The sequence below is a fragment of the Colletotrichum aenigma genome (assembly GCF_013390185.1).
Source record: "Colletotrichum aenigma strain Cg56 chromosome Unknown KSG_Cg56_contig09, whole genome shotgun sequence".
Taxonomy (NCBI): domain Eukaryota; kingdom Fungi; phylum Ascomycota; class Sordariomycetes; order Glomerellales; family Glomerellaceae; genus Colletotrichum; species Colletotrichum aenigma.
In genome coordinates this window covers 358,275-384,737 of record NW_023500915.1, presented here as the reverse complement: position 1 = coordinate 384,737, position 26,463 = coordinate 358,275, and the positions used below count along the sequence as shown (strand labels likewise).

Sequence of the window (26,463 nt, the reverse complement as noted above, 5' to 3'; positions counted from 1 at the left end):
GTATTACATATTGGACTGGCAGTAACGCGCCTCCAAGTGAGATGGGTCCGTAGGAACTACCAAGAGGATTTTGTGGTGTTTGCGCTCTTGGAAGTCGATGTGCGGCATCATTACTGCTTGAATGGGGGAGGCACCAAACGAGTTGGGGGCGGGGGGATCAGTGTCTTTGGTGCGTTTCGTGACGACAGGCGTCAAAATTATATTTGATGCAGGGACAGAAGCACTATAGTCTAGCTATGCTGCTAGTCCCATCCCTTTTCCTATCTTGCGCACCAGTGCTTTCTTCAAATACCACTCTCTTGCTAAAGAGCGAGTTGTCTTGGCAAAAACTGCAGGTGATATACGACCACGCTCAACAGCACGGCCTAACACAAATATGGTATCGCCTATAGCCTTTTCTTCAGCCACAAGATTGTACAGCTGGTTGGCTACAATGGTGGGAGCTACTAGCAACTCATCAATATCCGGGGCCGTTTGACGAGCGGAGCCTTCGATAACGGTGTCGGCCTTCCGTAAAGCATCAACGAGGATATTTGCGTTAGACTGAAGCAGGGCTGATGTCTGGCTGATAGTGCCCATCTCGGACTGGAGTGTTGAGAAGGCGTTCAGCATGGCTGTGCGTTGCGCTTGAAGGCCTGCCATGCTGTTCTCGTTCTGCTGGCGACTCCGTTGGCGTAGAGAATGGAGCGTTTGAGCCAGCCGATGCAAAAGTGCGTCCTTTTCCGGGTTTGGAGGAATTGGTGGCGCGGATACAGAGGATGGAGACGGAATGCTGAGGGTGAGAGGTTCATCGAGCAGATCGGGAGGGGGTGCCGCCTTGAGCGCTTGCTGCTGCAGTGGCGGTTGCTGTTGTGGGTGCTGTTGCGGCAGCGGTTGGTATTGTCCGGGAGCCGGTTGCCAGCCCGGGGGAGGCCCACCATACTGCTGGGCGGGCTGCGAAGGAGGCGGGACGGGTGCAGAATACCGATTATCCGAAAGGGATGACTGGCTTTGGTTCACGTCAGGGCGTGTCTGCTGCGGGGGCCGAGGTGGGAGCTCGCCCGTTGATCGCGGAGACGGCGCCACAGCATGGTGCGGGTGTTGAGGGATGGCGGCTGGCGGTAGAGGTGGTGCAGAATCATAGCGAGAATAGCCTTGGCTCTGGGGCTGCTCCGGCTGCTTTCCGTGGAGAACTGTGCGGTCAACGCCCGGTGGTAGCGGTGGAAGAGGAGGGCCACTTCTAGCATCCAAAGGAGGCGGAGGGCTGCGATAAGGTGGCCCAGTGCCAGACGGTTTGGGCGGTGGTGGAGGAGGATGTGGATTGCTCACGGGCGTCTGCGTCGTCGGACGAAGGGTTGCATGAGAAGGTAGGTCTGGCGGCAGTGGGGGAACGGGCGGTGGTGTTTGGCCGTGAGACTGCGAAGGAGAGGCAAAAACGGGAGGCGGCTGCCTTCCTTGGGGACGAGCAATGACGGGGGGCTCCTTGGCAAATATATCTCGGAGGATCGCTAGGAAGTCAAGAATGGTAGATTTCTGGAGGGGAAAGTGTCAGAAAGGCTGGGAGGGTAGGCGAGCAGGAAGGATGGATACACATACATCCCAGAACGCGGACCAGCCCACCAGGTAAGGGTGATAGACCTGGCCTTGAGGATCTACGTGTTGGCCAGGACGAACCATCATGGACTCGGTGGGGGTCACGTAGACCAAAGGGGCCTCTCGGGGATATGCGTGAGGAACCCATACTGAGATGGGGAATCGATATGTCGTGCCTCTGAAGATGACCGGTACTGTGCCTGTGAGGTGGAGAAGAAGGGCGGAGATGCCGGTATCGAAAGCTGGATGCGGTGTCAGAATCGATTGTGTGAGGCCGACGAGGCGACAAAGGAGGAGTAGAGGGGTCATACTGTGAACATCGGTTCGCGGTGACAGCGATGGGTACTGCGACAGAGCTTGGGCGACATCGTTGTATGTGCGGTTTACGTCATGGTACTCCTGTGATGGAACGGGTTAGCAAAGACATGACGGGGAACGAGAGGGGACAAGGCGTCGTGTACGCTTGTGAGAACACTATAGAGCCAGTTCAGAACATGCTGTTGAACAGGCATGGTGATGTTCTGAAGGAGAGATCTGGCAGCAGAAACGAAAGTGTTCAGGCAGCGCGAAGAGCGGGGGCAGCGGGGGAATGCGAACGGTGACAATGCATGTCGGTAGCACGGGGTCGGATGCAGCGGTGCGAGTGCACCGCGAGGCGTGTTGAGACGGCCGGAACAGACGGTCGACGGTCGGCGGTCGGGGATGGGGGCGGCGGACAGGTAGGGCGGAGGGGGGCGGAGGGGGGCGGAAGGAAGCAGTGGCAGGTGGTCGTTGGGAGATTCCGATATTGACCTTGCCCGGGATCGGGGGAGAGATGACGCAGTTCAGCTCCGTAGGTAAGGTAAGGTAAGGTACCGAGTGTTCGCAGGTCCTCTAAGGTAACCTGGAAGTGGACAAGCGTAGGGGGAGGGGGCACCTTAGGCGCCTTACCTAATACTACCCAGCTCTGTTGCAGAGATCCTTGCTGCCTTTGGGACCTTGATGGACGACGTATCGGATGTGGACCCGACGCGGTGGAATAACTTCGCTCTTATTCCCTGTGTCTAAGTGCTACCAAGATTGAAGTCTATGTTCAGTCTTCTGAAATTAACTTATGACTATAATTGCCTGTAATGCCTCCTTCATAGAAAAACCAACAGCAGCAAATCTAACTTGGAACGGGGCGTTGTTCTAATGACGTTAACACCGGTGGAAGATAGGTACTTGATGGACTATGGAACACCCGCTGGACCGGCCGGCCTCGGAGGCACCAAGGTAAAGCTGGATAGTGGTCGGGTCATGCAAGCATCGGACGATGCGGATGGATGCACAACTTCGATGAGTTGGAATTCTTCCACTTTCGATTGTCCGGTGGTCCCGGTTGCGACTGCTTTCTCATATGTTCCTGCTCTTTACCCCTTCTCCAATCCTTCCGCCCCTTTGAATGCTTTAGTTGCTAAGGCAGGTCCAGTGCGCTACGGTAAATCCCGAACAATGTCCCTTCTTGGTTTGTAAGCTAAGAGAAGCCCAGGCAGAATGGGATCTGGTTGGCAGGAGTCGTAGCCACCATTTCATCTGCTAACTGCGCTCCAAAGTCAACATGTAACCCACTTATGCTTGCTTTGCTGCATTGCCAACTTGCCGCAATCCCACGTCTGCGATCAGACGTTGCCGAATGTACCCCGCTAATCCGCAAAATGTACACAATGTACCGCCTACGTTTCACCTCGAGCGCCAGCCCCTCCCAAGGTAACAAAAATGTCATGTGTAAATCACTCAGCCTAAGCTAATGACTTACCTCTCCAAGACAGTGTTTTAGTGTACGTACCATGGATGCTGCCAGTCAGTTGTGGTCTCGAGGGAAGACCCTGGCCCCCTTTTTTTTTTTTTTTTTTTTTTCCCTCCATCCTTCCCTCCTTCCTCCGACCAATCCCACTCAACAGAACGGGGACTGTTGCGCGCATTAATAAACGTCTTCTCTCGCAACTCTTCTTTCCTTTCTTACATTCCCACTCCCCAAGTTCGATCTCTCTGCTACTTCCCAGACGTCTTTGTAATCCCAATCCGTTGCCCGATTGAATGCTCGCAACACCAAGGATCTTTCGCACGGCTGAGGAGTATTCCAGAGCCATTATCTGGATACTCCTTGCGTCAGGACCTGGTTAAAATACTGTCTCGAAAACACGCCACCATCAACTTTACATTGTGCCTCCAGATAAGCCGCGCAGCTTTCTCAACACTCAATTTGTTGACTCTGAGCCTACGACGTTAACTCAGTCAGCTTCTACCACACTTCCATCTCTCCTACACCTGATAGCTAAGCGCCGGCATTCATTATGCTTCCACCCATCCCCGTCTTGTCCGATTACGGAATCTCGCCAAAACATGGATTCCTTCCAGACGTTCTGCCGTTGACCCGACTGCCGGATCCCTACTATAATAAGTGGGAGGCAGTTGTTACCAACCTTCAAGCTCTGGTTCTAAGCCGTCGCCTTCGCCCGGTTGTCGATCGCTTGCCAGTCCTCTCCACCATCGGTCTGGAACATGACGCAGAATGGCGGAGAGCCTACTCCCTTCTGTGCTTCATGGCACACGCGTATGTTTGGGGTGGCGATGAACCATGCGACCAGCTGCCCCCGGCCATTACCATCCCGCTCCTTGGGATTTCCAATCATCTGGAGCTACCTCCCGTAGCCACCTACGCTGCCCTCTGTCTGTGGAACTTCAAGCCTCTTTTCGTCGACGAAGACATCGATAATCTCGAGAACCTAGCCACCCTGAACACCTTCACCGGTTCGCTCGATGAATCCTGGTTCTACCTTGTCTCCGTGGCTATTGAAGCTCGCGGGGCTCCAATCATCCCGCTCATGCTGGATGCTGTTGCTGCCGCTCGCCAAGAAGATGCTGCCACCGTCACTCATAGCCTGCGTGCTTTTGCGGAACGCATGACAGATTTGACCAATATCTTGCAGCGCATGCATGAAAGCTGCGATCCCAACATTTTCTACAATCGCATCCGAATCTTTCTCGCAGGCAGCAAAAACATGGCTGAGGCTGGGCTTCCAGACGGTGTCAACTACGCCGACGGCTCCGACAAGGAGGATTATCGCCAGTACAGCGGCGGTAGCAATGCACAGAGCAGTCTCATTCAGTTCTTTGACGTCATCCTTGGAGTTGACCATCGTCCGACCGGCGAGAAGCGTGATCCCTTCTCCGAGTCGGAGCGTGAGTCTCGAGCTCCTGTTCCGCAGCACAACTTCATCATGGAAATGCGTCGCTATATGCCAGGCCCGCATGCACGCTTTCTCAAGGATGTCGCCGGTGTCGCCAATATCCGCGAGTTTGTCGAAAGCCACAAACAGGATCGTCAGCTTTGTCTGGCGTATGATGCTTGCCTGGCAATGCTGAGTGCGTTCCGTGATAAGCACATTGCCATCGTCACTCGCTATATCATTCTACCCTCGCGAGAGGTGCGCGCCCGAAGCAGGTCGAGAAGCCCTGAGGCCGCACGCCAGCGAATGAACTTGGCCGTCGCTTCGCGGCAGCGCCAATCTAATGCTCAGGGAAACAACCTGGAAGCTACCGGGAAGAATAAGAAATTGACAGGCACTGGCGGGACCGCACTCATCCCGTTCTTGAAACAGGCGCGAGATGAGACTGGTGAGCCGGCCATCGAGGAATGGACTCGCCGCTTCATGAAGAGAACGGACAAGCCGGAAGGCAAGGGAGACTTCTTCCTGGGCAAGTCAGACTTGCCCGGTCCTGGCGTCGAAGTTGAGGTCAGCGGTCTGGCCGGTACCTGGACTGTCGATGATGATATTGGCGGCATTTGTCACTACTAACATGACTGACTGCCTCGCCGAAGACAACAGTTGGCGTGAAACCCAACGCGTTGCCATGGCTAGGTTTACGTAGTACCTCTTGAGGACTTGAATTCATGTTATACTTGTCGCATTATCCTCTAACGCCGAGACTGTGAGGTGTATCGTGGTGACCTGGTCTTTCCGTGCTCGTTACACTTGCCCATGAAGTCTATGCGATGCCAGATATCCTTTTTGCTAACAACAGTGCCGGATGACGTTGCGAGTAAAGAGTGCGGAGAGAAGCACATTTGTTTCTGTTGGCGGACACTGTCAAATTTCTGGAGACTCTTGCATGGCTTTGGGCTAAGCAGGCCCCCACAGATCTTGTTGCGACTGAAACAAACACCTTGTTGTGGCCGGCCAGCCAGGCCAGATATGGAACAAAAGCATCGAAGCTTGTGACGTTCGAATACTCATTTCGACCACTGACGGAGCCCTTGTATTGCCAAAAAGGATAACGCAGAATTCTACCTACATATTGTGCTGAGTGCACTAGGAATAACATACAAACTATGAATACCTGCCATACTTATCCGGAATGGGCAGCAGCTTCTCTCACAGTCCGTAACATCGAAAAGCTCGAAACTGCCTACATTCGCTTATGCATCTATGTGGCCGGTCCTATTCCACATCCAGGCACCACAACAGCGCGGAACGATCTTGATGCCAATACTTTGTAACAGCGTCACATGTACACGGGGGGAGAGTGAGGTGAAAGTATGACTTTTTGGTCGACTGACACTGGTAAAAACCTGCTTGAAATGGCTTTGACATAATGACCAAGGGATGATCTGACCAACACTCGTTCAAATTTATGCGGTCATTGATAGACCATTGAAAGCCCCGATTCTTCATTGGGCAGTACAGTTACGGGTAACCATTTCGCTCTCATAGTCACTCTCGAGTTGGAAGTCGACACGGAAGTCATTCTAGTCGCGAGTGAGCACTCACGAATCTAAGGAAAAGTAAATCATGACGCCAATCTTCTACCGGTCTAATCAGGCCTCTCAGCATCAGAAGAGCCTGGCATCTCGGATGGCGGCGGTCAAGACTTGTTGTACACGCAGGTATCTGAGTCAGGTAAGCCACGTGACTGAGGAGCAGCTCTTGTGGACCCCTACATAAGGTAGGTAGGTAGCTCACTGGGTGGCGACAGTGCCTGCCTCAGTAGCAGTAAAGTCGGCTACCTAGTCCTGAAAAAGACTAGCGCGCCCCCTACCGCGTTCTGAGGACTTTGAGGCTACCCATCAACGTCTTCTGCCTGCGACGAGACTGAAAAAAAAAAACACCACCCAGCGAGGCTGCTCTTGCTCTGTCTCGACCAACAACGAAATAACAACGACCACAACCCGCCTGCGTCGCGATCCATCGTACTCACACGCCCTTGAAGCACTTGATTCGCGAACGTTCGGACTTGTCTTTCGTCCCCCGGCTTGCGAATGCTCCTGCTGTGCGAGGGAGGCAAATTCGCCTGGGCTCTGTGTCGTGATTCTTAATCACCGTCGACTCCCTTTCGCTCCTCTTTTCGGATCGATCGCAACCCCGGCACCAAGCAAGTCTCGAGTCGCTTTCTTCAAATATCGCCCGGTTGGACCTCGTCCTTTGCCTCACCACCAACGTTCCTGCCGCCTCCGTACACCCAACCGTCGCGCATCCGTCACCAAATCACTTCAGCATCGGAGTGCTACATACGGCCTGCCCCCTACCCTACGAAAGCAATCTCAAAAGATCATTCCCCGAAATACCTTCACACTCCGCCAACATGGCTGACGCATACGACGAATACGACTACGATGGCTACGTCGAGGAAGATGAAAGCATCACTCCCGAGGATTGTTGGACGGTGATCTCATCATTCTTCGAGTCCAAGGGTTTGGTTTCGCAGCAGGTGGACTCCTTCGACGAATTTACATCTTCCACTGTTCAAGAACTCATCGATGAGTATTCACAAATCACCCTCGACCAACCGAATCCTATGTCGGACAGCGACAAGGTTATTGCCCTTCGCCGATATGAGGTCAAGTTTGGGACCGTCATGGTCTCGCGGCCGTCCATCACCGAAGCTGATGGCAAGGTCACGACCCTTCTGCCGTACGAATGTCGCGACCGAAACCTCACTTATGCCAGCCCTCTGTACGTCAAAATTACGAAGAAGGTATCTATTGCGGTCGAGAAGCCCATACCACTGAACGAGCTCGACGAAGAACAACAAGAAGAGCTTGCCAACACTGGTGAGCATCCCACCAAGCTCGAATGGGAGGAAGAGGAGAGTGGAGAGGACTACGGTGCAGACAAGAACAAGTCCGACGATATGAAGGACATGATCTTCATCGGGCGTATGCCCATCATGGTGAAGTCAAAGATTTGTCACTTGAGTAGTGAGCAGGAGGACGATCTCTTCATGCTGAACGAATGTCCGTACGACCAAGGTGGCTATTTCATCATCAACGGCAGTGAGAAGGTTCTTATTGCCCAAGAGCGATCTGCGGCAAATATCGTCCAAGTTTTCAAGAAAGCCCAGCCAAGTCCCTATTCGTACACTGCCGAGATTCGCAGTGCACTTGAGAAGGGTTCACGCCTCATTTCGAGCATGATGTTGAAGCTTTACAGCAAGGGAGACGCTGCGAAGGGCGGATATGGTCAGACCATTCACTGCAGTCTCCCTTACGTCAAGTCCGATCTGCCAATCGCTATTGTCTTTCGAGCGCTGGGAGTGGTGTCCGATGAGGATATTCTAAATCATATTTGCTATGATCGAAATGACAGCCAGATGCTCGAGATGCTGCGACCCTGCATTGAGGAGGCCTTTTGCATTCAGGACAGGGAGGTTGCTCTCGACTTCATCGGTAAGCGAGGAAGTAACCATAACATTCCGCGCGAGAAGCGTGTGAGGACGGCGAAGGACATTTTGCAAAAGGAGACTCTGCCGCACATCTCCCAAAGCGAGGGTAGCGAAACCCGCAAGGCCTTCTTTTTGGGCTATATGGTTCACAAATTGCTTCAATGCGCTCTTGGACGACGCGACACTGACGACCGCGATCATTTTGGCAAGAAGCGTCTCGATCTTGCTGGTCCTCTGCTTGCCAAATTGTTCCGCAATATCGTTCGCCGCATGAACCAGGAGCTTTCAGGCCACCTCAAGCGTTGTGTTGAATCCAACCGACAGTTCAGCCTGACGCTCGGTGTCAAACCCCAAACTCTGTCCAATGGATTGAAGTATTCTTTGGCCACGGGTAACTGGGGAGACCAGAAGAAGGCTGCAAGCTCAACGGCCGGTGTGTCTCAGGTGTTGAATCGCTACACTTTCGCATCTACCCTCTCTCATTTGCGTCGTACGAACACCCCCATCGGCCGTGATGGCAAGCTGGCAAAGCCACGACAACTCCACAATACTCACTGGGGTCTGGTTTGTCCCGCCGAAACGCCCGAAGGACAAGCTTGTGGTCTAGTGAAGAATCTTTCGCTCATGTGCTATGTCAGTGTCGGCACACCCGCCGAGCCCATCATTGACTACATGATTCAACGAGGCATGGAAGTGCTTGAAGAGTATGAGCCACTGAGATACCCCAACGCCACCAAGGTTTTTCTCAACGGAGTGTGGGTGGGAGTTCACCAGGACCCTAGAATTCTCGTACCGGATGTCCAGGGAACTCGTCGACGAAACGTCATTTCCCACGAGGTCTCTCTGGTACGTGACATTCGAGACCGCGAGTTCAAAATTTTTTCGGATGCTGGTCGAGTGATGAGACCGGTGTTCGTCGTGGAACAAAGTCCGACAGGTATCGTCCCTCAGGGCTCCCTGGTTTTGCAGAAAGGAACAGTCAACGAGATGCGTGATCAACAAGAAAACCCGCCCGATAATCCAAACGACAAGATCACATGGGAAACGTTGGCCCATAGCGGAGTCATTGAATATCTCGACGCGGAAGAAGAAGAGACGGCCATGATCTGTATGACGCCCGAGGACTTGGAGATATACCGACTGCAGAAACAGGGACAAGTCATTGAAGAAGATAACGCGGACGACCGAAACCGGCGACTGAAGACAAAGATCAACCCAACGACGCACATGTACACGCATTGCGAAATTCACCCCAGTATGCTGCTGGGTATCTGTGCCAGCATCATTCCCTTCCCTGATCACAATCAGGTACGTTGCAGGTCTAAGCAGCTGCATGTGGGCGCACTAACAATATCCTAGTCTCCTCGTAATACCTATCAATCGGCCATGGGAAAGCAAGCCATGGGCTTTTTCCTGACAAACTATTCTCGCAGGATGGACACGATGGCAAACATCCTGTACTATCCTCAGAAGCCGCTCGCCACGACCCGCTCTATGGAATTCTTGAAGTTCCGAGAGCTTCCTGCCGGTCAAAATGCCATCGTCGCCATTGCTTGCTACTCGGGCTACAACCAGGAAGATTCCGTGATTATGAATCAGAGCAGCATCGACCGTGGCCTGTTCAGGAGTCTCTTCTTCAGGTCCTACACGGACTGCGAAAAGCGCGTTGGTATCAACTTGGTCGAGCAATTTGAGAAGCCGTTCAGGAGCGACACCCTCCGTTTGAAGCACGGTACCTACGATAAGCTCGACGACGATGGTATTGTTGCACCGGGTGTCCGTGTTTCTGGAGAGGACATCATCATCGGCAAGACGTCCCCAATCAACCCTGACAATCAGGAGTTAGGCCAGAAAACAACACAGCATGTCAAGCGTGACGCATCGACGCCTCTTCGCAGTACAGAGAACGGCATTGTGGACTCGGTCATTATTACGACCAACCAGGATGGTCTCCGCTACGTCAAGGTCCGTGTCAGGACTACCAAGATTCCTCAGATTGGTGACAAGTTTGCGTCCCGCCATGGTCAGAAGGGTACGATCGGTGTCACTTATCGCCAAGAGGACATGCCCTTCACCGCTGAGGGCATCACCCCCGACATCATCATCAACCCCCACGCTATCCCCTCCCGTATGACTATTGCTCATTTGATCGAGTGTCTGCTAAGCAAGGTGTCAACCTTGAAAGGCATGGAGGGCGACGCCACACCATTTACGGACGTGACCGTCGACTCGGTTTCACAACTTCTTCGTGACCAAGGCTACCAATCAAGAGGCTTTGAGATCATGTACCAGGGCCATACGGGCAGAAAGTTGCGTGCTCAAGTCTTCTTTGGCCCGACCTACTATCAGCGCTTGCGTCACATGGTCGACGACAAAATTCACGCTCGTGCGCGTGGTCCAGTCCAGATTATGACTAGACAGCCAGTCGAAGGTCGTGCTCGTGATGGTGGTCTGCGGTTCGGCGAGATGGAGCGTGATTGCATGATTGCACACGGTGCTGCGTCTTTCCTTAAGGAAAGATTATTCGAAGTTTCCGATGCTTTCCGAGTCCACGTATGCGAGATTTGCGGATTGATGACACCCATTGCGTAAGTTGCTCCCTCACGAAAGCTTAAGATGTCATGCTTACTTGAAACAGAAACCTTTCGAAGCAGTCATTCGAGTGCCGACCCTGCAAGAATAAGACCAAGATTGCACAAATCCATATTCCCTACGCGGCCAAGCTGCTCTTCCAGGAACTGCAATCCATGAACATTGCAGCGCGCATGTTCACCAACAGATCGGGTGTGTCCATTCGGTAAAACAAAGGGCTTTCTATGGTGGTGTGGCATGTTGATGAACGTGAGAAGACTTCTCAGGTTGGGAAGCGCAGTGGTTGGTTGCATTCGGCGTCTTGATGGGTTGGTGTCATTGGAGGGCCCCGTTCCGAATTCTTGGCGGACGACAGACTGGCAATTCAGCCCTCATATGGTTTTGTACTAACGATTTGTACTACAAACGGGACATAAAAAAAACAAGATATCATTACTGCCTGGACCCTGAGCATTTTTGGTGCAAATGGGAAGATAAAGAGATATAGTACATAATGTGATACCAAACAAACTCACTTTGCAACTAGGTGGTGTCGACGGTCGTTCGAGGAACACCTGAACCCACAAAAGCCGATGGCAGGACCTGTAGGTATGCAAGAATGCGCCAAACCTCCGGGTATCTCTCTATGCGCTCCCGTATTCCCGCCACCAAATAGCTTGGCTTTTCCATCGGTCCTTTGCCATATGTAGCTTCAGCAATTAGGTGTGGACGAAATGTTTCGTTACACGGCTGCATGGCGACTTTATTCTTGACGAATCCTTTGACTGCAAGTTCCATCATCAGGAGCCATTATCACCACCACCGGCACCGACGATGGGTGGTATTGTGGCGTCTCGAACTGTTTGCTCTCGCTTGTATTCTTCCTCGAGAGCACGCTGGATGTCGAAATCAAGCTGTCGCTCTTTCTTGACGCGCTGTAATTCTATGTCGCGCACAACGCCTTGGTGCATAGCCTACAGCATGGAACGTTTAGTCTTCATAACATTCGACGACACTAGGGGTGTTTTGGGCATCATCGGGACGGGCAGCCTACCTCCTTCTCGAACTTTTGCTGGAAATGTACGACGATGATGGTACTGGCGGCAAACAACGAAGTCGCCGCAAGAGTGAGCTTAGAGGCCCGAGACATGATCCGCAGAGTAGCGATTGCGAATTCCCGTGATATCCAGATCTAGAATTAAATTCCTGCGCGAGTGAGAGCACTGCAAATCCCAGGAGAAAGTGGCCTTATGTCGGGATTTGACCGTCGTCCGCAAACCTGGCGAAAGTGATGTCGGTTGGTTGCGGCCTCTGATAAGATAAGACTTTTCGATCGACGCCAGGCACCTCACCGTGGACAAGCACAGGCCGCGGCAGAGCTATGGAGGCAGGTACCTACCTACCTACCTAAGGTAGGAACTCATGTGGGGCAACTTCCAGATGCCTGCGACGCCGTGTGAGTACCTTTACATGGCGCGCTTCAGGCTGTGGCGGTGCAGTACAACCTTAGCTACGTACCTTCCTGCTCCTCTGACCTACCGGACCTGCACTCAGCGTCGACAACGTCGTCCTCAGCAACATAACTATCACGATCTGTTTCATCCGACATCTCTACTCCGCCCAATCACCTACACGTACCTCAGATTCACTTACCCTTCGACATATCCTGGTTGCAGCTGAACGTTGCAGCCGATAACAGCCAAACACGATGGTGAGCGCGACAGCCGCCGCGGACGTCATTCCTTCGGAGGACAGCGTGCTAATGTACTCACAGTCGGCCCAGAATTCGGCGGGTATCCAGACCCTCCTCGACGTAGGCGCATCTCTCTATGGCCTTCTACACGAATACGCCACTGATCACAAGAACATAGGCCGAGCGGGAGGCTTCCAAGATTGTCCAGAAAGGTACGTCAGATTCAAACCCCTCCCTCCCACACCCCCAATGCCTCTGCTAACATGTCACTGCCAGCCCGCGAGTGTATGTACATAACCAACTGACGCGCTGAATGCCCGCTTGCTCACCCTGAGATGCTATAGTTCGAACCAAGCGAGTGAAGGAAGCCCGCGACGAGGCCAAGAAGGAGATTGAAGCTTATCGCAACTCCAAGGAGGACGAGTTCAAGAAGTTTGAGTCTGAGGTACGACTTTGCAAGCCTCGTCAAAGGGCGTGTGAGTATACTAACGATTTGAAGCATACCCAGGGCAACAAGCAGGCCGAGGACGAGGCGAACAAGGAGGCCGAGGGCAAGATCAAGGAGATCAAGGATGCTGGAAAGAAGAGCCAGGATAAGGTCGTTGCCGATCTCTTGAAAGCCGTTTTTGAGGTCAAACCAGTCCCTCCAAGCGCCGCATGAGGCAATACCAATACGCCACGCGGCTTATAGACACATCAACATGACGGGAGTGCAATGGAAAACGCATCGGGCTCGAAATCGACGACTGTCGTGAAGGGGTTGTAGAGACAGGTAGAGAATGGCACTGTTAAGAAAAATCAACCGATGTCATGCAACTGGTCGGAGAGAGATGTTTCCAGACTTCCAGAGAAACACACCGCATCACTTCATAGCTGTATAATTACACCTAGTTCATTTGCTTCACTGTAAAAAGTCCATCAATGTCGTGAGCATCTCCGCCAAGTCCTTGTGTTGGGGCTTTTCCAGATCCAAGTCTTCCCGATACTCCTGCAATGTAGCTCTCACAGCTGCCAGGTCTTGACCATCCTTACCCAGCAGCTTTTGTATCCGCCTCTTGGCACCGGCATCCTCCGCGGCGAGCCATGCGAGGATGACATCGATAGCCCACACACTGTAAAGGCCTTCGTCGATCCTTTTCAGGAACCATTCTCCTTCGGAGAGTTCTGCATCGTCCGCGCTCATTCTGCTTCGTTCTTTTTGAATTTCCTGGTCGGCTACGTCGAGCATCGACTTGTATGTCCTCCTGCAGTCGTAGAGTCGGTCCAACTTCTCGTACTCCCTCTCGACAAACTTCGCCAGCGTCCGGATCCTCTCGGCCGAGTTGGCGGGAAGAAACCGCAAGAGAGATCTGAAGATGTCAAACAAGCTCTCCATAATCATGCGCTGCTGTGTAGTCTTCTTGAACAAGGTGAAGAGAATCTTCAGGCCACCGGCTTCAACAATCTTCCGGCAAACCTCGCCGCTCATATCTCCGCTGACACTATGCACAAGAAGTCGCATCGACGGTTGCTTGCTCATCTTACCTTCCTTGAGCATGATCAGGCACAGTTCGATGCCTTCTGCTTCGAGGAATTTGAATTTGCCTTCCGGCTCATCAACAATGCAGACTAATGCGTTGAAGAGATTCTCCATGTACTCTTCCTCCTCGCCGCCTTTCTCTGGGTCGCGTTTGCGATAAGCCGATACCAGTTGCAGCAATACATCGACGGCTTCCAGCTCTGCCAGCCGACGGCGCGTTATTGTCGATGTGTGCGCGATGATATCCAACAGCTCTGTAGCGTACTGTTTGTTCTGGGATACGGGGGACTCCTTACGCTGGGCCCTCTCCAACAGCCACTTGATCAACGTCTCGTCCCTACCAACTGTTTCCGCGTTCGTCTTCTTAGACAGGAGGTTCTCTAGGACGCCAAGTGCATGGTACACCCCGCTGCGGTCGGACTCATCATCTTCATTCAGGCGAGAGAAGTTTGACACGAGAAGGCTAACCAGGTCTGCCTTCAACAGCGCATCCACCAGCATATCCCAGTCGTCGTCAGACGCATAAACGTCTTCGTCAGTGAGCTCACCGATAATTTCGACAGCGTCAATGGCGATGTCGGTGTTTTCATGTGTCAGTAGCCCGGCAAGACTATCAACACAGCCTAACTTGACGAATTGAGGGTACAGGTCGGGATGCTCTGCTAAGATGGAGAGATCCTTGATGGCGGCATCGAGATCTGCCTCGCTCTCGATGAACTTTTGGGGTTCGTTGGCAAACTTGGCGCGCAACTCGGCGTTCTTCGTGATTCGCTTTTCGAAATTCAGGGCAGATTTTCTGACCCAAGCAGCGTCGATCTTCTCAGAAGTGGCCGAGTTCTCGCCGCGGCCGTCCACGTAGTCCAGTATTTCGGATTCTTGTTTTGTGATCCCTCCGCCGAAGAATCGGCCTTCATCATCCTCGTCCGGGGGCATTTCGGGCCCGTAGTCGTCCGCGTCGTCGTCGGGTGGGGGAGTAGGTCCGGCGATATCATCATCATCGGATTCTTCTTCCACTTGGGCATGCCGACTTATAGACTCGCTGGCGCTCAATTTGGCCGACTTGTATATTTCATCTGTCGTGTGTCAGTCCTGACCACAGGAAGATCACTATCTGGTAGGGCGGTTGCTTACTTGGGTCTCGTACAGCATCAAGCTTCCTTTTGCCAACGCCGCCGGAGCTCTGTTTCCGTCAGTTGAGAAGTGAAAACCAGGCGCAGTCCGAGCGACAGGCTTACTTTGAATAGGTTATCAACATCGGTCATCTTTGCCAGGCAGCGATAGGCTCTTCAAAGGCGCTCGAAATGAAACCGCACAGGAAACTAACAGCCGCGCGTCAACGTCAAGAGCGCAACTTCGAAGGAGCCTCGTGAAAGATTGGAGAGTCGTGTAACGATCGAACCAGGTGACGGTGCAGGTAATTGCTGGAGCTCCAAGGCGCGCCGGCCTACCGTACCTTACCTAGGTCGCAGACCTGCAGCCCAGTGGGGCATGACAGGGGTCCCCATGAGTAACGGGTACGGATAAGTACGTACCTGGGCACTGAATACTCTACAAGCCTGAGGACCTTAGGTGCCTAAGTTATCATTTTCCGGAGCAGCACCGGTCCGCTACCGGAATATTGGACCACTTCTGACCCGGTTCCAATTCCAGTATCACCGTAGAATTGACCTTGCAAACTGACGAGACCAACTATACACGGGGAAGTCGTTGCGCGTGCCTTGCACTTCTTTGTTTGACATAATTTGGCTAGTATGGCGCCCACAGTCGTGCTCATTCGTCATGCCCAGGCACTGCACAACGTTGATGATGAGTAGTCCTCTTGATAAGCTCCTCTTACTTTGTACTAACACATAGGCACAGAACTACTCGATCCATGACCCTGAGCTCTCATCACTGGGTGTAGAACAATGCAAGGAGCTACGTCAGAATCTTTCCCAAAATTTTGCCGACGAGACGGATGCCATCATCATTGTCAGTCCAATGAGGCGGACTATCCAGACAGCCCTCCTCTCGCTCGATTGGTTGATCAAGAATGGGGTGCCAATTCAAGCTGATGCTCGATGGCAAGGTAGGTGTAATCGCACTTGAATTTAAAGCCTGCTCAGTAAGGTCTTGCAGGTAATATATCTAATCATCACTAGAAAACTCGGCAAAGCCGTGTGATACAGGAAGCTCAATCGCCGAGTTGAGTGTGGAATTCCCTGGCGTTGACTTCTCTTCTGTCGACCCCGTCTACCCAGACAAGACCTCTCCTGCTGGAGCCCAGTATTCCTACACCAAGGAGGCTATTCTCGGAAGAGCTCGATCATGCATCAACAGCATCTATGAGCGAAAGGAGAAGCTGGTTTTTGTGGTTTCACACTCTGGTTTCTTGCGACTCGGGGTGACGGGGCACTGGTTCTTCAATGGCGACTACCGAGCATTCGAGCTTTACAAAGGTGATGAAGCTGATAGCAACCCTGAGCTCCGACAGCGTCAGTCAACTGTCAGTGGCGGTCTAGGTAAATCCTGGACAGACCCTGTTGTCATTGGCTCTGACTTGCCGGTCCTGGAGAACTCTATTGCAGGCATTCAGAGCGGCTGAGACTCGCTGTGTCAAGTTCGGGGTTGCTTCAGATTGTGCCTCAGCAACTACGATGGCGTGAGTCCGAGGCAAAACTGCTATCGAAAGGCCGTATCGCAACCGATAATCCCCATGCGAAGGACAGGCCATTAGATGGATGCATGGTTTGTTGGTGAATTCGGGTGTTCTTTTATAAATTACATATTCGTACATCAGTAGCGCAATTGATCCGCGGCGATTGTCCTCGGGTGCCACAGAGAGAACGCCAAGACCTGTAGAGGCGCAAGACTAAATCATCTGGCAAGAAAACTCTGGAAAGCAGACTGGTCAATGATGACATTGCCAACTGCGCGAAGGCGCTTGCGTCCCGCCTTCTGCTTCTCTAACAGTTTCTTCCGACGAGTGATATCGCTGGCGTGTAGTTTCGCAAGCACGTCCTTCCGGAATGGCTTGATGGTCTCGCGAGCGACAATCCGCCTACCGGCAACAGCTTGAATGACGACCTCTTTGAAAGTCACAGGTCAGTCTATTTCACCCACCGCTATGGTGGACTGATTGGACTTACCAAACATTTGGCGGTCGACGTGTTGTTTGAACTTGGTGACCCACTGCCGACCAAGACGCTCAGCCTGAGAGGTATGAATCACCCGGCAGATAGCATCCACGGGCTGTTTGTTGACCAGAAGCTGCAATTTGGTGAGCTGACTCGCCCTCCATCCAGCCTCTTCATAGTCCAAGCTCGCATAGCCTTTCCTATTCCAGTTGTCAGCTTGTAACCTCCATCATTAGGGTATTCGAGACAACGTACGTGACGCCCTTAAGCTTGCCAAACAAGTCGTCGACAAGCTGGGCTGCAGGGATGTCATACTTGAGGATAACCTGCGTTGTGTGAAAAAACTCAAGGCTTTTTTGCTCGCCACGCTGACTTTCACACAATTCTATGACACGACCGAGGTACTCCTCGGGAAGAGTAATCGTGGCAGTCACAAACCTAGGTAGCATTGTCAGAGGGATATAGGCGGGCAGGCAGTAAAGTCAATGAGAATGCTTACGGTTCGTATGCTGTTGCGCCGCGCATTCGGTGCTCGTCTTGACTGGGGAACTCAGCCGGATTCTGATATATCGTCTCAGACCCGTCGGCCCACCCGACTTTGGTTGGTACAGTCGGGTCTGTAATGATGATGCTAGCGCCATGCTCCTGCTTCAAGCGATCCTGGAAGACAGAGCAATGCAAGCTACCAAGGAAACCCAAGCGCCAGCCCGCGCCAAGAGCCTCAGAATAGTCTTTCTGCAATGTTACACTCCTGTCATTGAGCACTAACTGACTGATGCTGTCAGCGAGACGAGTATAGTCGCTCTGGTCAGTGGGAAACGCAGCTACGAAGACCATTGGTTTCGGCTCTTCAAAGCCAGGGTATGGCTCGACAACAGCCTCTGACCCGGTTGTGGTGAAAGTATCACCCAACTTGGCGTCCTGGATACGCTTCATACCTGGGTTGAAGTGTATGTAGCCAACTTGGCCGGCGCGGAGAACACTTTGCGGGACGGCGTTTGGATACTGAATACCGACTTCGCCAACAGTGTACTTTTGCCCGGTGGCAAAGGAGATGAGGTCGTCGCCAGCTTTAACCTGGCCATCGAATACACGAACCAAAAGTATGACGCCCCTAAAATTGTCGTACCAAGAATCCACAAGCAACATGCGAAGTGGTTTTGAAATATCGCCCACTGGATGCGGTATTTGTTCCACAACGGCAGGTAAAATATTTGGCACATTCTTGCCAGTCTTCGCCGACACCAGAACCGCCGAAGAAGGGTCTAATTCGAATGAAGTATGCATCTGATCGAGAACTCTAGAAACGTCGGCGGACGGCATATCGATTTTGTTGACAACGGGAATTAAGGCGAGATCCTGCGCGAAAGCCAGATGGAAATTGGATACTGTTTGTGCCTGGATGCCCTGGCTTGCATCAACAAGCAGCAGAGCACCACCACAACTGGCGTAGGATCGCGTCACCTCGGCGCGAAAGTCCACATGCCCAGGTGTATCAACGAGATGTAGCAGATAGTCCTCTTCTTTATAGTTGTATATCATGGTACAAGTCTGGGCCTTGACGGTGATCCCTCGCTCACGTTCCACATCGAGTTTATCCTAGCCAGTGAAAAGAAATTCGGTCAGCAATACTCTTTTAAGCTGGAAGAGCAGCGCAGCTGCACTGTCGGCCTCACCAATATCTGCTTATTAGCATCACTGGCAGAGATGGTGCCTGTGATTTCGAGCAAACGGTCACTAAGGGTACTCTTCCCGTGGTCGATGTGGGCCACAATGCAGAAGTTGCGGTACCGCTCGATTGGTATAGAGAGAATTCGTTCTTCTAGAGCCTGCGCGGCACGAGATGGCGGCGCAGGCTTGGCGAGGTGGGCGGTGGCACAATGAAAAGGCTGGCTGCGCACCGGGTTCCATGATGAAGCGAGACTACGCGACCATGGAGCTTGCGTTGTCGTCAGCGTCGTCTGGGCCAGAGTGCAGCTGCGAGACTGAAGCGGCGGGGTCAAGCTGAACGTCGAGATTGAAGACCAAGGCTGTCGCAGCTGGCGTGGAAAACTGACCAAACGGTCCCGCATAGCGCGCACGCTTGTCGCCCGGGATCCGCGCATCAAGTTGTTCTTGTCGGCATTGAGTAGATTCAGACTGGAGGCTCAAATTGTGCGATTCCAGTTATGTCGTGTAGGTTCTGTGAAGCAACCGAATGCGATGCCGAGCCTGTTTCCCATGCCCGTCCTGGCGCAGAAATCAAAACCCCGACTACCTACCTAGGTACCTTAGTAGTGTACAGTGTGCTTGAAGCTTGAGTGGGTCTCGGTGTGGAACTGGCCCCCGATTGGTCTTTCGGCAGAGGCTCGCCGAAACCAACTGACTCCCGAGTTCTGTATACTAGTATGGTGGGTTTGTATGGAGTACACTGCCCGACGACGTACATACGCTGCTAGATTTTCTTCATACATGATTACATATCTTTACCGTTAGAGTACATGCAGTGTTGGTCAAGCATGAAACTATTCGTAGTTGCCTTGGACGGTATCTCTGCGCACGCCACGGCATCTTTAGACATTCGTTAAGCCTAGGTGTTCATCACCATCATTTCAAGTATCGCTCGGTTGAGAGAGGAAATACCGCTCCCAGTGCCCACGCTTACCTCCTCTTGTTATTGACGTCGCCTTACAAATTGCAGTGTGACATTGGTCACCATAAGGTATCTCTTACAAACGCTCCAGCAAACGCTCAAATCATGCCGCCCTTACTTTCCCATATGATAATTCAGATTGCGACTCACATTTCAACGCCTCATGCGAGGACCCATTCGCTCCCTCTTTTGATAAACTTATCCAGCAACATGCTGAGGTCCGACAGTACGAACCGGCATATGAAAAACCCGAAAAATTCCGCGGCGTGTCGGGTACAAAGCTCCAGGCCAACTTGTGTCTTGTCCGCGTGTCGTAGTCCCGGATCCTCGACTTGACGAGCGATTTGGTCTAAGTCTGTTAGTTGACCCGTAACAACACATATCTGCGATTGAGCAGGCACGCATTTGAGAGGCCTTACCAATCGTCTGGGCGGCATCGAAGAGCCGTGCGAGTGATCCCATGTAGTTGGAATTTGGCCCAGTAAACTGGGCACTGGTTGGATCTCTTTTCGTCGGACGGCTAGTTGGATTCTCTGTCATTGGCAGGGTTTCCAGTACAGGTGACTCCTTGCCGCTATCGGGTCCGGTACCCTTTGCGTTGTAGGAGCTATTCAATCCAGCCGCAGACCCCTTGGACCTTAATCTGCGCCACGAGAATGAGGACGATTTGCCCGACACGCTCGCTGAACGCGGTACGTTGATTGCCGCTTCAATTTCGACAGAGTTCGATGCATCCCTGAAAATCACGTTGGAGCTTTGCACCCCGACTTCTGTCCCCAGCTTTCTGGTCAAGCTGGCCTGAACCTGTTCCAGAATGACCTCTAGAGCCTGCATCTCCTCAAGCACGGCATCAGCATCGCAAGTGTCTACTCTGGCTAGCTTGAGAAGAGCGGCCGTGAGATAGTCGCATGTCGCTACTTTATCCTCCACGTTGCGGATTTTTACACCCTTCACCTTCCACACATCCCGCGGAACAAATAGCTTGTTGCTTAAATAACCTCCTCGGGGGTGGGCGAGCGTTTGATACAAGCAGCGCATTAGCCAGAAGGGCCGCAACATGTAATCTGTAGGGCACGGTTCCAATGGTGCTGGTGCATCTACCTGAAGCGAATTTGGCGAGCCTGGACTTTGCGGGGAGTGCAAAGTATCGTCGAATAGGTACAAGCCACCAGCAGAGCCTGAGGTAAACTTGTCTCTGAAGGCTGCTGCCAAGGGGGTCGGCAGGGCAGGCATAGCCGGATGCCTGCCACTGATGCCAAAGGCATTGCTCATTGGCGTACCCGGTGACATGTCCGAAGCGTCCTCCAAATTCGACAGTGACATGTTTCGATTCTTCATGCTCCTCAAGCTTGAGGAAGAGAAGTTCTTTCTTAGTGTAGGCCGGAAGGATGGTGAGCCCGAATGACTATTGAAGTCTGCACTGTCTCGACTCCGATGCCCGGGTGGAGGAGTTGGGGGTACCGGTTGTGTTGGGCTGATCCCCTCAGGAGGGGAGTATGGTCTGCGCATGCCTCCATTAAAGTCGTTGGAAATAATGGAGTCTCGAGGATCGAAGTCAACTTCTTGATCATTGTCGATTGATTGGGCAACGCTGTAACGTCTCCCGGAGTCTCCGTATTTCGAAAGTTTGCTAGTCTCAATCTTGAGCTGCTTCGGGTTTTGCCCTGACATTCGCCTACTCCTCACGGTCTGGCCGGGCCCAGGCACTGGTCCTGAGAAAGATGTTTTGGAGGGTAACTCGGGTAGAGACTGCACCGGAGGCGGTGCAGCTGGGCTTCCGGCCCTTGGGAAGTTCGAAGAGGGAAAGGCATCCGTCGGTGACGAGGAGACATCATCACCATTTGTACCGTGTGTCCCAGGCATCTGCCACGTTTGCTGGGCATCACTGGAGCCGGAGTGCCTGGCTGCGGATGATCGAGATGCTTGGTTGAAGGAAAAGTCGTCAATAGAAAATCCTCGAGTCATTTCCTCCAAAATGCGTTCCTCCTCGTCCGATGATCCGTCGTCGTAGAAATCTTCATGTATCAAATCCCCGTCAGGTTTTTGCTGCCCTTGCACTCTTCGCTCTCTTTCGCTTTCTTGCTCGTAGACTTCTCTTTCCGTCTGACGAACGCGTTCTTTGGCCAACTCAACCTTACGCAGTGCCTTCGCTACGACCTGATCATCTGACGCATATGCTTCGTTGTCAGATAGATCCATCGGCTCATAACCGTCGTCGTACGCTGCTTCGACCGCCGCATCTAATGCTGCATCGAATTCAGCCTCGGTAGCGCCACTAGGAGCGCGTATGTGCTTTCGCCGCACATTCATAGAGGATGATCGGGAGTGGACAGACGAAGTTGATCCGCCGGACTCGTCAATCGGATCCAACCAGGAATTGGATTCGCGGCTCGAATCTCGCACATGTTTCGGGGCTTGTCCAATTCGCGTTGCGGAAAGGGAGAAATCCGACCTGACGGGTCCGTCAGGAGAACCCCGCCCATCTAGCTCCGGAGAAGCTGGTCGGCGAGGTGAGAGTGGCGGTGGCATGGTAGCATCTTCCGTGGGTATTTGGAAGATAAGATGTTCGTCCGAGTTTCGTTCTCGAAGCGGCGAGCGAGAGAAGGAAGACTGCAGCGTATATTGCTCTGGTGTCCTCGATAAGCCGCTCCTTGCTGGTTCAGCCAAGCCCTGCATTCGTGATATAGGCAGCCCAGGCCCCGCATAGCTAGGTGAATTTCGACCTCCATCTTTGAGTATCCTGGCAAGAGCCGCTGTTTCGAGACCGCCTGGTTCCTCCAGGTAGTCCACATCGTCGTCGTCGTTAAACTGGAGGGTCGGGTTGAGTCGCAGACCTAAGCTCTCGGGTCTAGCAGGAAGAGCCTTCCCATCCGGTACCTCGATAGGAGCCATCTGGTCCAGCTCCTCGATTCGACTTGTATACGTGCGGCGCTGACCTAGTTTAGCTCCGGACTGTCACACCATTCCAAGTCAAGATACTCACAATCGCCTCGAGCTTTCTCTTGTCTTCCTCCGTGGAGGTTCTCGCCAATACTTGGTGCAGTAGTTCGCATGCTTCGGCATAAGCTTGGCGTGCACCTTCGAAATTCTGCGCATTGTCTAACTGAACTGCAGTGTTTGCTTTTTGTAGGGCTCGGGAAAGCATAGCTTTTTGAGAGGGCGGTTTGTTGCCTCTTTCTCGACCTTTTGACGATGCAGTGGTGTCCGTACTCCCCTTAGCCGCTTGGGAACGGTTACGGGAATGGCCCCTTGTATCGTAGGCCCCTCCATTGCGATCGGCTGGCATCATTGCACGAAGCGGCTGCTGTGAACCTGGTTCCGCTGATCTCCTCCGGTCTGGGCTTGAGAATGCATCCCAGGGTCGATTTTGTTCCGCAATATGGCCGCTTCTGGGCGCTCTGGGTGCGCCCAACGGTACACTTGGGCCGTTCGCTGCACCTGCCGGATCAGTTGATAGGGATGAATCTAATGGGTAAGGCGCGAACACAGTAGACAGGCCTTCAACTCGAGTTGATCCAGGAGGTGAGTAGCCACGCAACTTGAGGGCACTGCCGACCGGTTGGGAAGCTTCACTAGAATTCGACCGCCGTCTAGTTCTAAGGGGTCTTTGAGGCGACGAATTTGCAACAAATGCAGCCGCATCCACACTCATGCGGCGCGCATAGAAATTAGAAGCGCGATGGTTCAGGCCAGATACTCGACTCGATGACGTTGAGGTAGACCAGCGATTCAAATTTTTGAACCCCTCGGTTGACAAGCCGGCGCTGCTTGATCGCGAATGAGAGGTCGTCGGTCGTAGGAACAAGGAGTCGGAGTCGGCGGCAGCGTTGTTATTCAAGGCGTCGAACTGAGCCGTCAGGGGCTGTGATGGGGCAAGGTGCGGGGGCGGAAGAAGCGACGAGGTCCTGGGAAGAGGTGAGGGAGTTCTTCGCGGAAAGGACGTGCCAGTGTCGAGACGAGAACCAAGCGAAGATGAGACCGGACTTTGCTGTCGGTCGGAGCGTGTGCCGGTCGGGGTCGGGTAGCGAGGGGCCAGGTGACTCGTTGACGTTGGAAAAGACCTGGAAAGTCTGTGCTGTTTCTGGTACAGATGCGACTGCTGCTGCTGCTGCTGCTGCTGCGGCTGCCTCGACGGCCCTGCGCTCGAGAAGGAGGTTGTGCTTCCAGTGTGAGGTGAGGGCATCCTGTGCGCCTTCACTTGATTGCTAAGGTCTAGCTAAAGACGTCAACCTAATCACCTGAATCAGTCTGCTGCCAGATCCGCCGCATTAGAAAGGTCGCAGGTGCTATGCTTTAGAAGTCTACTTAAGGGGTAAGACTAGTAGGTTTCATTTATTATCTAGTGTTTTATTTACGCTATATAGCGTTAAAATATATAATAAGCTAATAGTATAGTATAATAAAATAAGAGAGAAAACTTATTCATTATACTAAATACTTACCTCTAAGTAAAAAACCTCTTAAAAATACTTAAATACTTAAATACTTATATATTAATTTTCTAGTTAAGTATAAAAAATATAGAATAAATATATAAATATAAACTTAATTAAATAATTTTAAATATGAAAAGAGTAGAAAGTATAAATAAAATATAAGTTAATTCTTTTTAAAAATAAACTACTAAAAAGAAGTTTAGTAGTGTAATTTTTATAATATTTTACTTTATTTTAGTTTTAAATAACTAAAGAAGTATAATAAAGATTAAAAAAGAAAATATAAAATAGAACTAATTAAAACTAGAAAAACTTAAGAATACTTATTTTTATTTAGTTTTTAAAAAAGAGAAATTAATAGATTTTTATTATAAACTAAACTAAAAAATCTTAATCGCTTTTTTTTAGAAAGTTAGTTATTAAAGTTATTAAGAAAAGTAGAAAAAATATAAAAATAAATATATTTTTTATTTATTTATTTAGCTTTTTTTAAAACCAATTAAACTTCTATTTATTTATATAAGCTATTTCTTTTCATAATAACACTTAAGATTTATTAGTTTTATTTTAAACTAAAGTTTTAACTATTTTTTATTCTATATGAATAATATCTCTATTTTTTATAGGTATTTAGTATATTATACATTAAGAAATAGAAATTATTTTAGTATAGTTAAAAATAAATAAAGATCTTAAAACTTTGTTTTTAAGTAATATGTTTAATGAAATTATTTTATATAAAAAGGAATTTATTTAAAAAATAATTATTTAGTTTCATAATATTTTTAAAAGATTTAAGTTTATATTTTTATTTATTTACTTTTATTTAATATATAAATTTTCAAAAGTTTTCTGTTTTAACTTACTATTTTAGTTTTTCTTTTATATTCTTAAAAAAATGGTTTTTTTATTTAGTTTTATCTATATAAATTTAAAAAGTTTAAATATTTATTTTTTATAAATATATTATAATTATTAGTATTTAGAGAAGTAATTAAGTCTTTTTTAATAAGTAATCATTATTCTTAAGTAGCTCAAAACTAATTTAAGAGAAGTAATTAAGTCTTTTTTAATAAGTAATAATTATTCTTAAGTAGCTCAAAACTAATTTAAATAAACTAAATATGATGTTTTAACTTTTTCTTTAGCTAAATATATGTTAATACATATTTAACTTTTATTATTTCTAGCTATAATATCTATAATATTTACTTATTTATTAAATATTTAATTAAGTTTAAACTAAAACTTCTTAATATTATTACTTTTAAAAGTTTTAATTTATTAATAATAAGCTAAACTTAATCAAGTTTATAGTTATAATATAGCTCCCTTATAAAAACTATAATAAAATTCACTTTACATACAAGTATAATTCTAGAAATACTATATAAGCATTTTAATTTATACTTTCTACTAATTAAAGAAAATAGTATAAAACTCTATATATTCCAACTAATAAGTAAACCCTCTAAATATTATAAAGTTTAATATACGCCTTAACTAAATAAACTAATAGAATAACGTAAATGATAAGCGAGCCGAACACCCAACCGCAACCACATTATAAATATAATCATCAAATAACCACAAAAACTATAAATCAATTAAAACTACTCAGAAACCTCTTCATTAGACGTTTCTTCAACAAATTGACATGTTCGCACATTATGACCGGTGTTCCCACAGACGCCACACCGCCGTTAGCCCGTCTCAGTCCTTGGCCGACGACCACTACTCCAACGCGTTTCCTCCTCGATCTGAGTTGTCGCCTCTCTCTGCGACTGAATATCCTCTGCCTCAGCTACAGTAAGACTTCCTCCTTGTCTAAGACGTGTTTTCTTAGTCCTCCTATGTCAGCTAAGTAGGTTGTTCTCTTCCTGAAGTATCTGGACCTCAGACCTCAATAAGGTAATCTTATGCATAAATCCACGCGCCCCCTTTGATAAATGCTCAACAGCCTTAATAATTGAAGTTGGTGAGCTATTTTGATGGCGTGAGATTTAATTCTTAATAAGTTCAGACTGAGAAGACGCCTCTGTTAGGTTGTTTAGCGTCTGAGAAGTCTACGCAGGGGGTGTTGTTAGGAAAGACCCTAGAGGCGTTAGAGTGTGTAACTTCATATCAAGCTTAGATAGCACACTCTCTGCACTTAAAGGCATAAGCCTAGCCCCTCTGAATCCTCCCTAAATGTTTTTTTCTGTAATTGCTTTTGTTAATGCTCTGTAAAACGCAGGGAA

At 50.2% G+C, this 26,463-nt stretch overlaps 8 protein-coding genes across 8 annotated transcripts; 4 read left to right on the top strand and 4 right to left on the bottom strand.

The window, feature by feature from the left end:
- Positions 1–234: 234 nt before the first annotated feature.
- On the bottom strand, positions 235–2,084 carry Tsg101 (Tumor susceptibility gene 101 protein; the record flags this gene model as incomplete). The annotated part of the gene is made up of 4 exons (XM_037328087.1): positions 235–1,512; positions 1,576–1,814; positions 1,884–1,971; positions 2,034–2,084. The coding sequence occupies 4 exons, from the start codon at positions 2,082–2,084 to the stop codon at positions 235–237; spliced, it is 1,656 nt and encodes a 551-aa protein (XP_037173064.1).
- Positions 2,085–3,887: 1,803 nt separating this feature from the next.
- Positions 3,888–5,393, top strand: BNA2-0 (Indoleamine 2,3-dioxygenase; the record flags this gene model as incomplete). Its single annotated transcript, XM_037328086.1, has 1 exon — positions 3,888–5,393. The coding sequence occupies one exon, from the start codon at positions 3,888–3,890 to the stop codon at positions 5,391–5,393; it is 1,506 nt and encodes a 501-aa protein (XP_037173063.1).
- Positions 5,394–7,176: 1,783 nt separating this feature from the next.
- RPB2 (DNA-directed RNA polymerase II subunit RPB2) lies at positions 7,177–11,057 on the top strand (the record flags this gene model as incomplete). The annotated part of the gene is made up of 3 exons (XM_037328085.1): positions 7,177–9,564; positions 9,616–10,844; positions 10,895–11,057. 3 exons carry the CDS (start codon positions 7,177–7,179, stop codon positions 11,055–11,057), a joined length of 3,780 nt encoding a protein of 1,259 aa, XP_037173062.1.
- A 570-nt stretch (positions 11,058–11,627) lies between these two features.
- On the bottom strand, positions 11,628–11,977 carry CGCA056_v012840 (Protein PET117; the record flags this gene model as incomplete). Its single annotated transcript, XM_037328084.1, has 2 exons — positions 11,628–11,801; positions 11,882–11,977. 2 exons carry the CDS (start codon positions 11,975–11,977, stop codon positions 11,628–11,630), a joined length of 270 nt encoding a protein of 89 aa, XP_037172596.1.
- Positions 11,978–12,535: 558 nt separating this feature from the next.
- On the top strand, positions 12,536–13,181 carry vma-10 (V-type proton ATPase subunit G; the record flags this gene model as incomplete). Its single annotated transcript, XM_037328083.1, has 5 exons — positions 12,536–12,640; positions 12,699–12,732; positions 12,797–12,805; positions 12,865–12,965; positions 13,020–13,181. The coding sequence occupies 5 exons, from the start codon at positions 12,536–12,538 to the stop codon at positions 13,179–13,181; spliced, it is 411 nt and encodes a 136-aa protein (XP_037173614.1).
- Positions 13,182–13,421: 240 nt separating this feature from the next.
- CGCA056_v012838 (Beta-catenin-like protein 1-like protein) lies at positions 13,422–15,301 on the bottom strand (the record flags this gene model as incomplete). Its single annotated transcript, XM_037328082.1, has 3 exons — positions 13,422–15,112; positions 15,171–15,219; positions 15,275–15,301. 3 exons carry the CDS (start codon positions 15,299–15,301, stop codon positions 13,422–13,424), a joined length of 1,767 nt encoding a protein of 588 aa, XP_037173298.1.
- Positions 15,302–15,790: 489 nt separating this feature from the next.
- Positions 15,791–16,623, top strand: CGCA056_v012837 (putative phosphatase; the record flags this gene model as incomplete). The annotated part of the gene is made up of 3 exons (XM_037328081.1): positions 15,791–15,838; positions 15,900–16,107; positions 16,181–16,623. The coding sequence occupies 3 exons, from the start codon at positions 15,791–15,793 to the stop codon at positions 16,621–16,623; spliced, it is 699 nt and encodes a 232-aa protein (XP_037173621.1).
- A 272-nt stretch (positions 16,624–16,895) lies between these two features.
- Positions 16,896–23,057, bottom strand: CGCA056_v012836 (Translation factor GUF1; the record flags this gene model as incomplete). The annotated part of the gene is made up of 9 exons (XM_037328080.1): positions 16,896–17,107; positions 17,168–17,355; positions 17,411–17,593; positions 17,655–18,754; positions 18,832–19,094; positions 20,065–20,136; positions 20,207–22,718; positions 22,771–22,841; positions 22,892–23,057. 9 exons carry the CDS (start codon positions 23,055–23,057, stop codon positions 16,896–16,898), a joined length of 4,767 nt encoding a protein of 1,588 aa, XP_037173245.1.
- Positions 23,058–26,463: the final 3,406 nt, after the last annotated feature.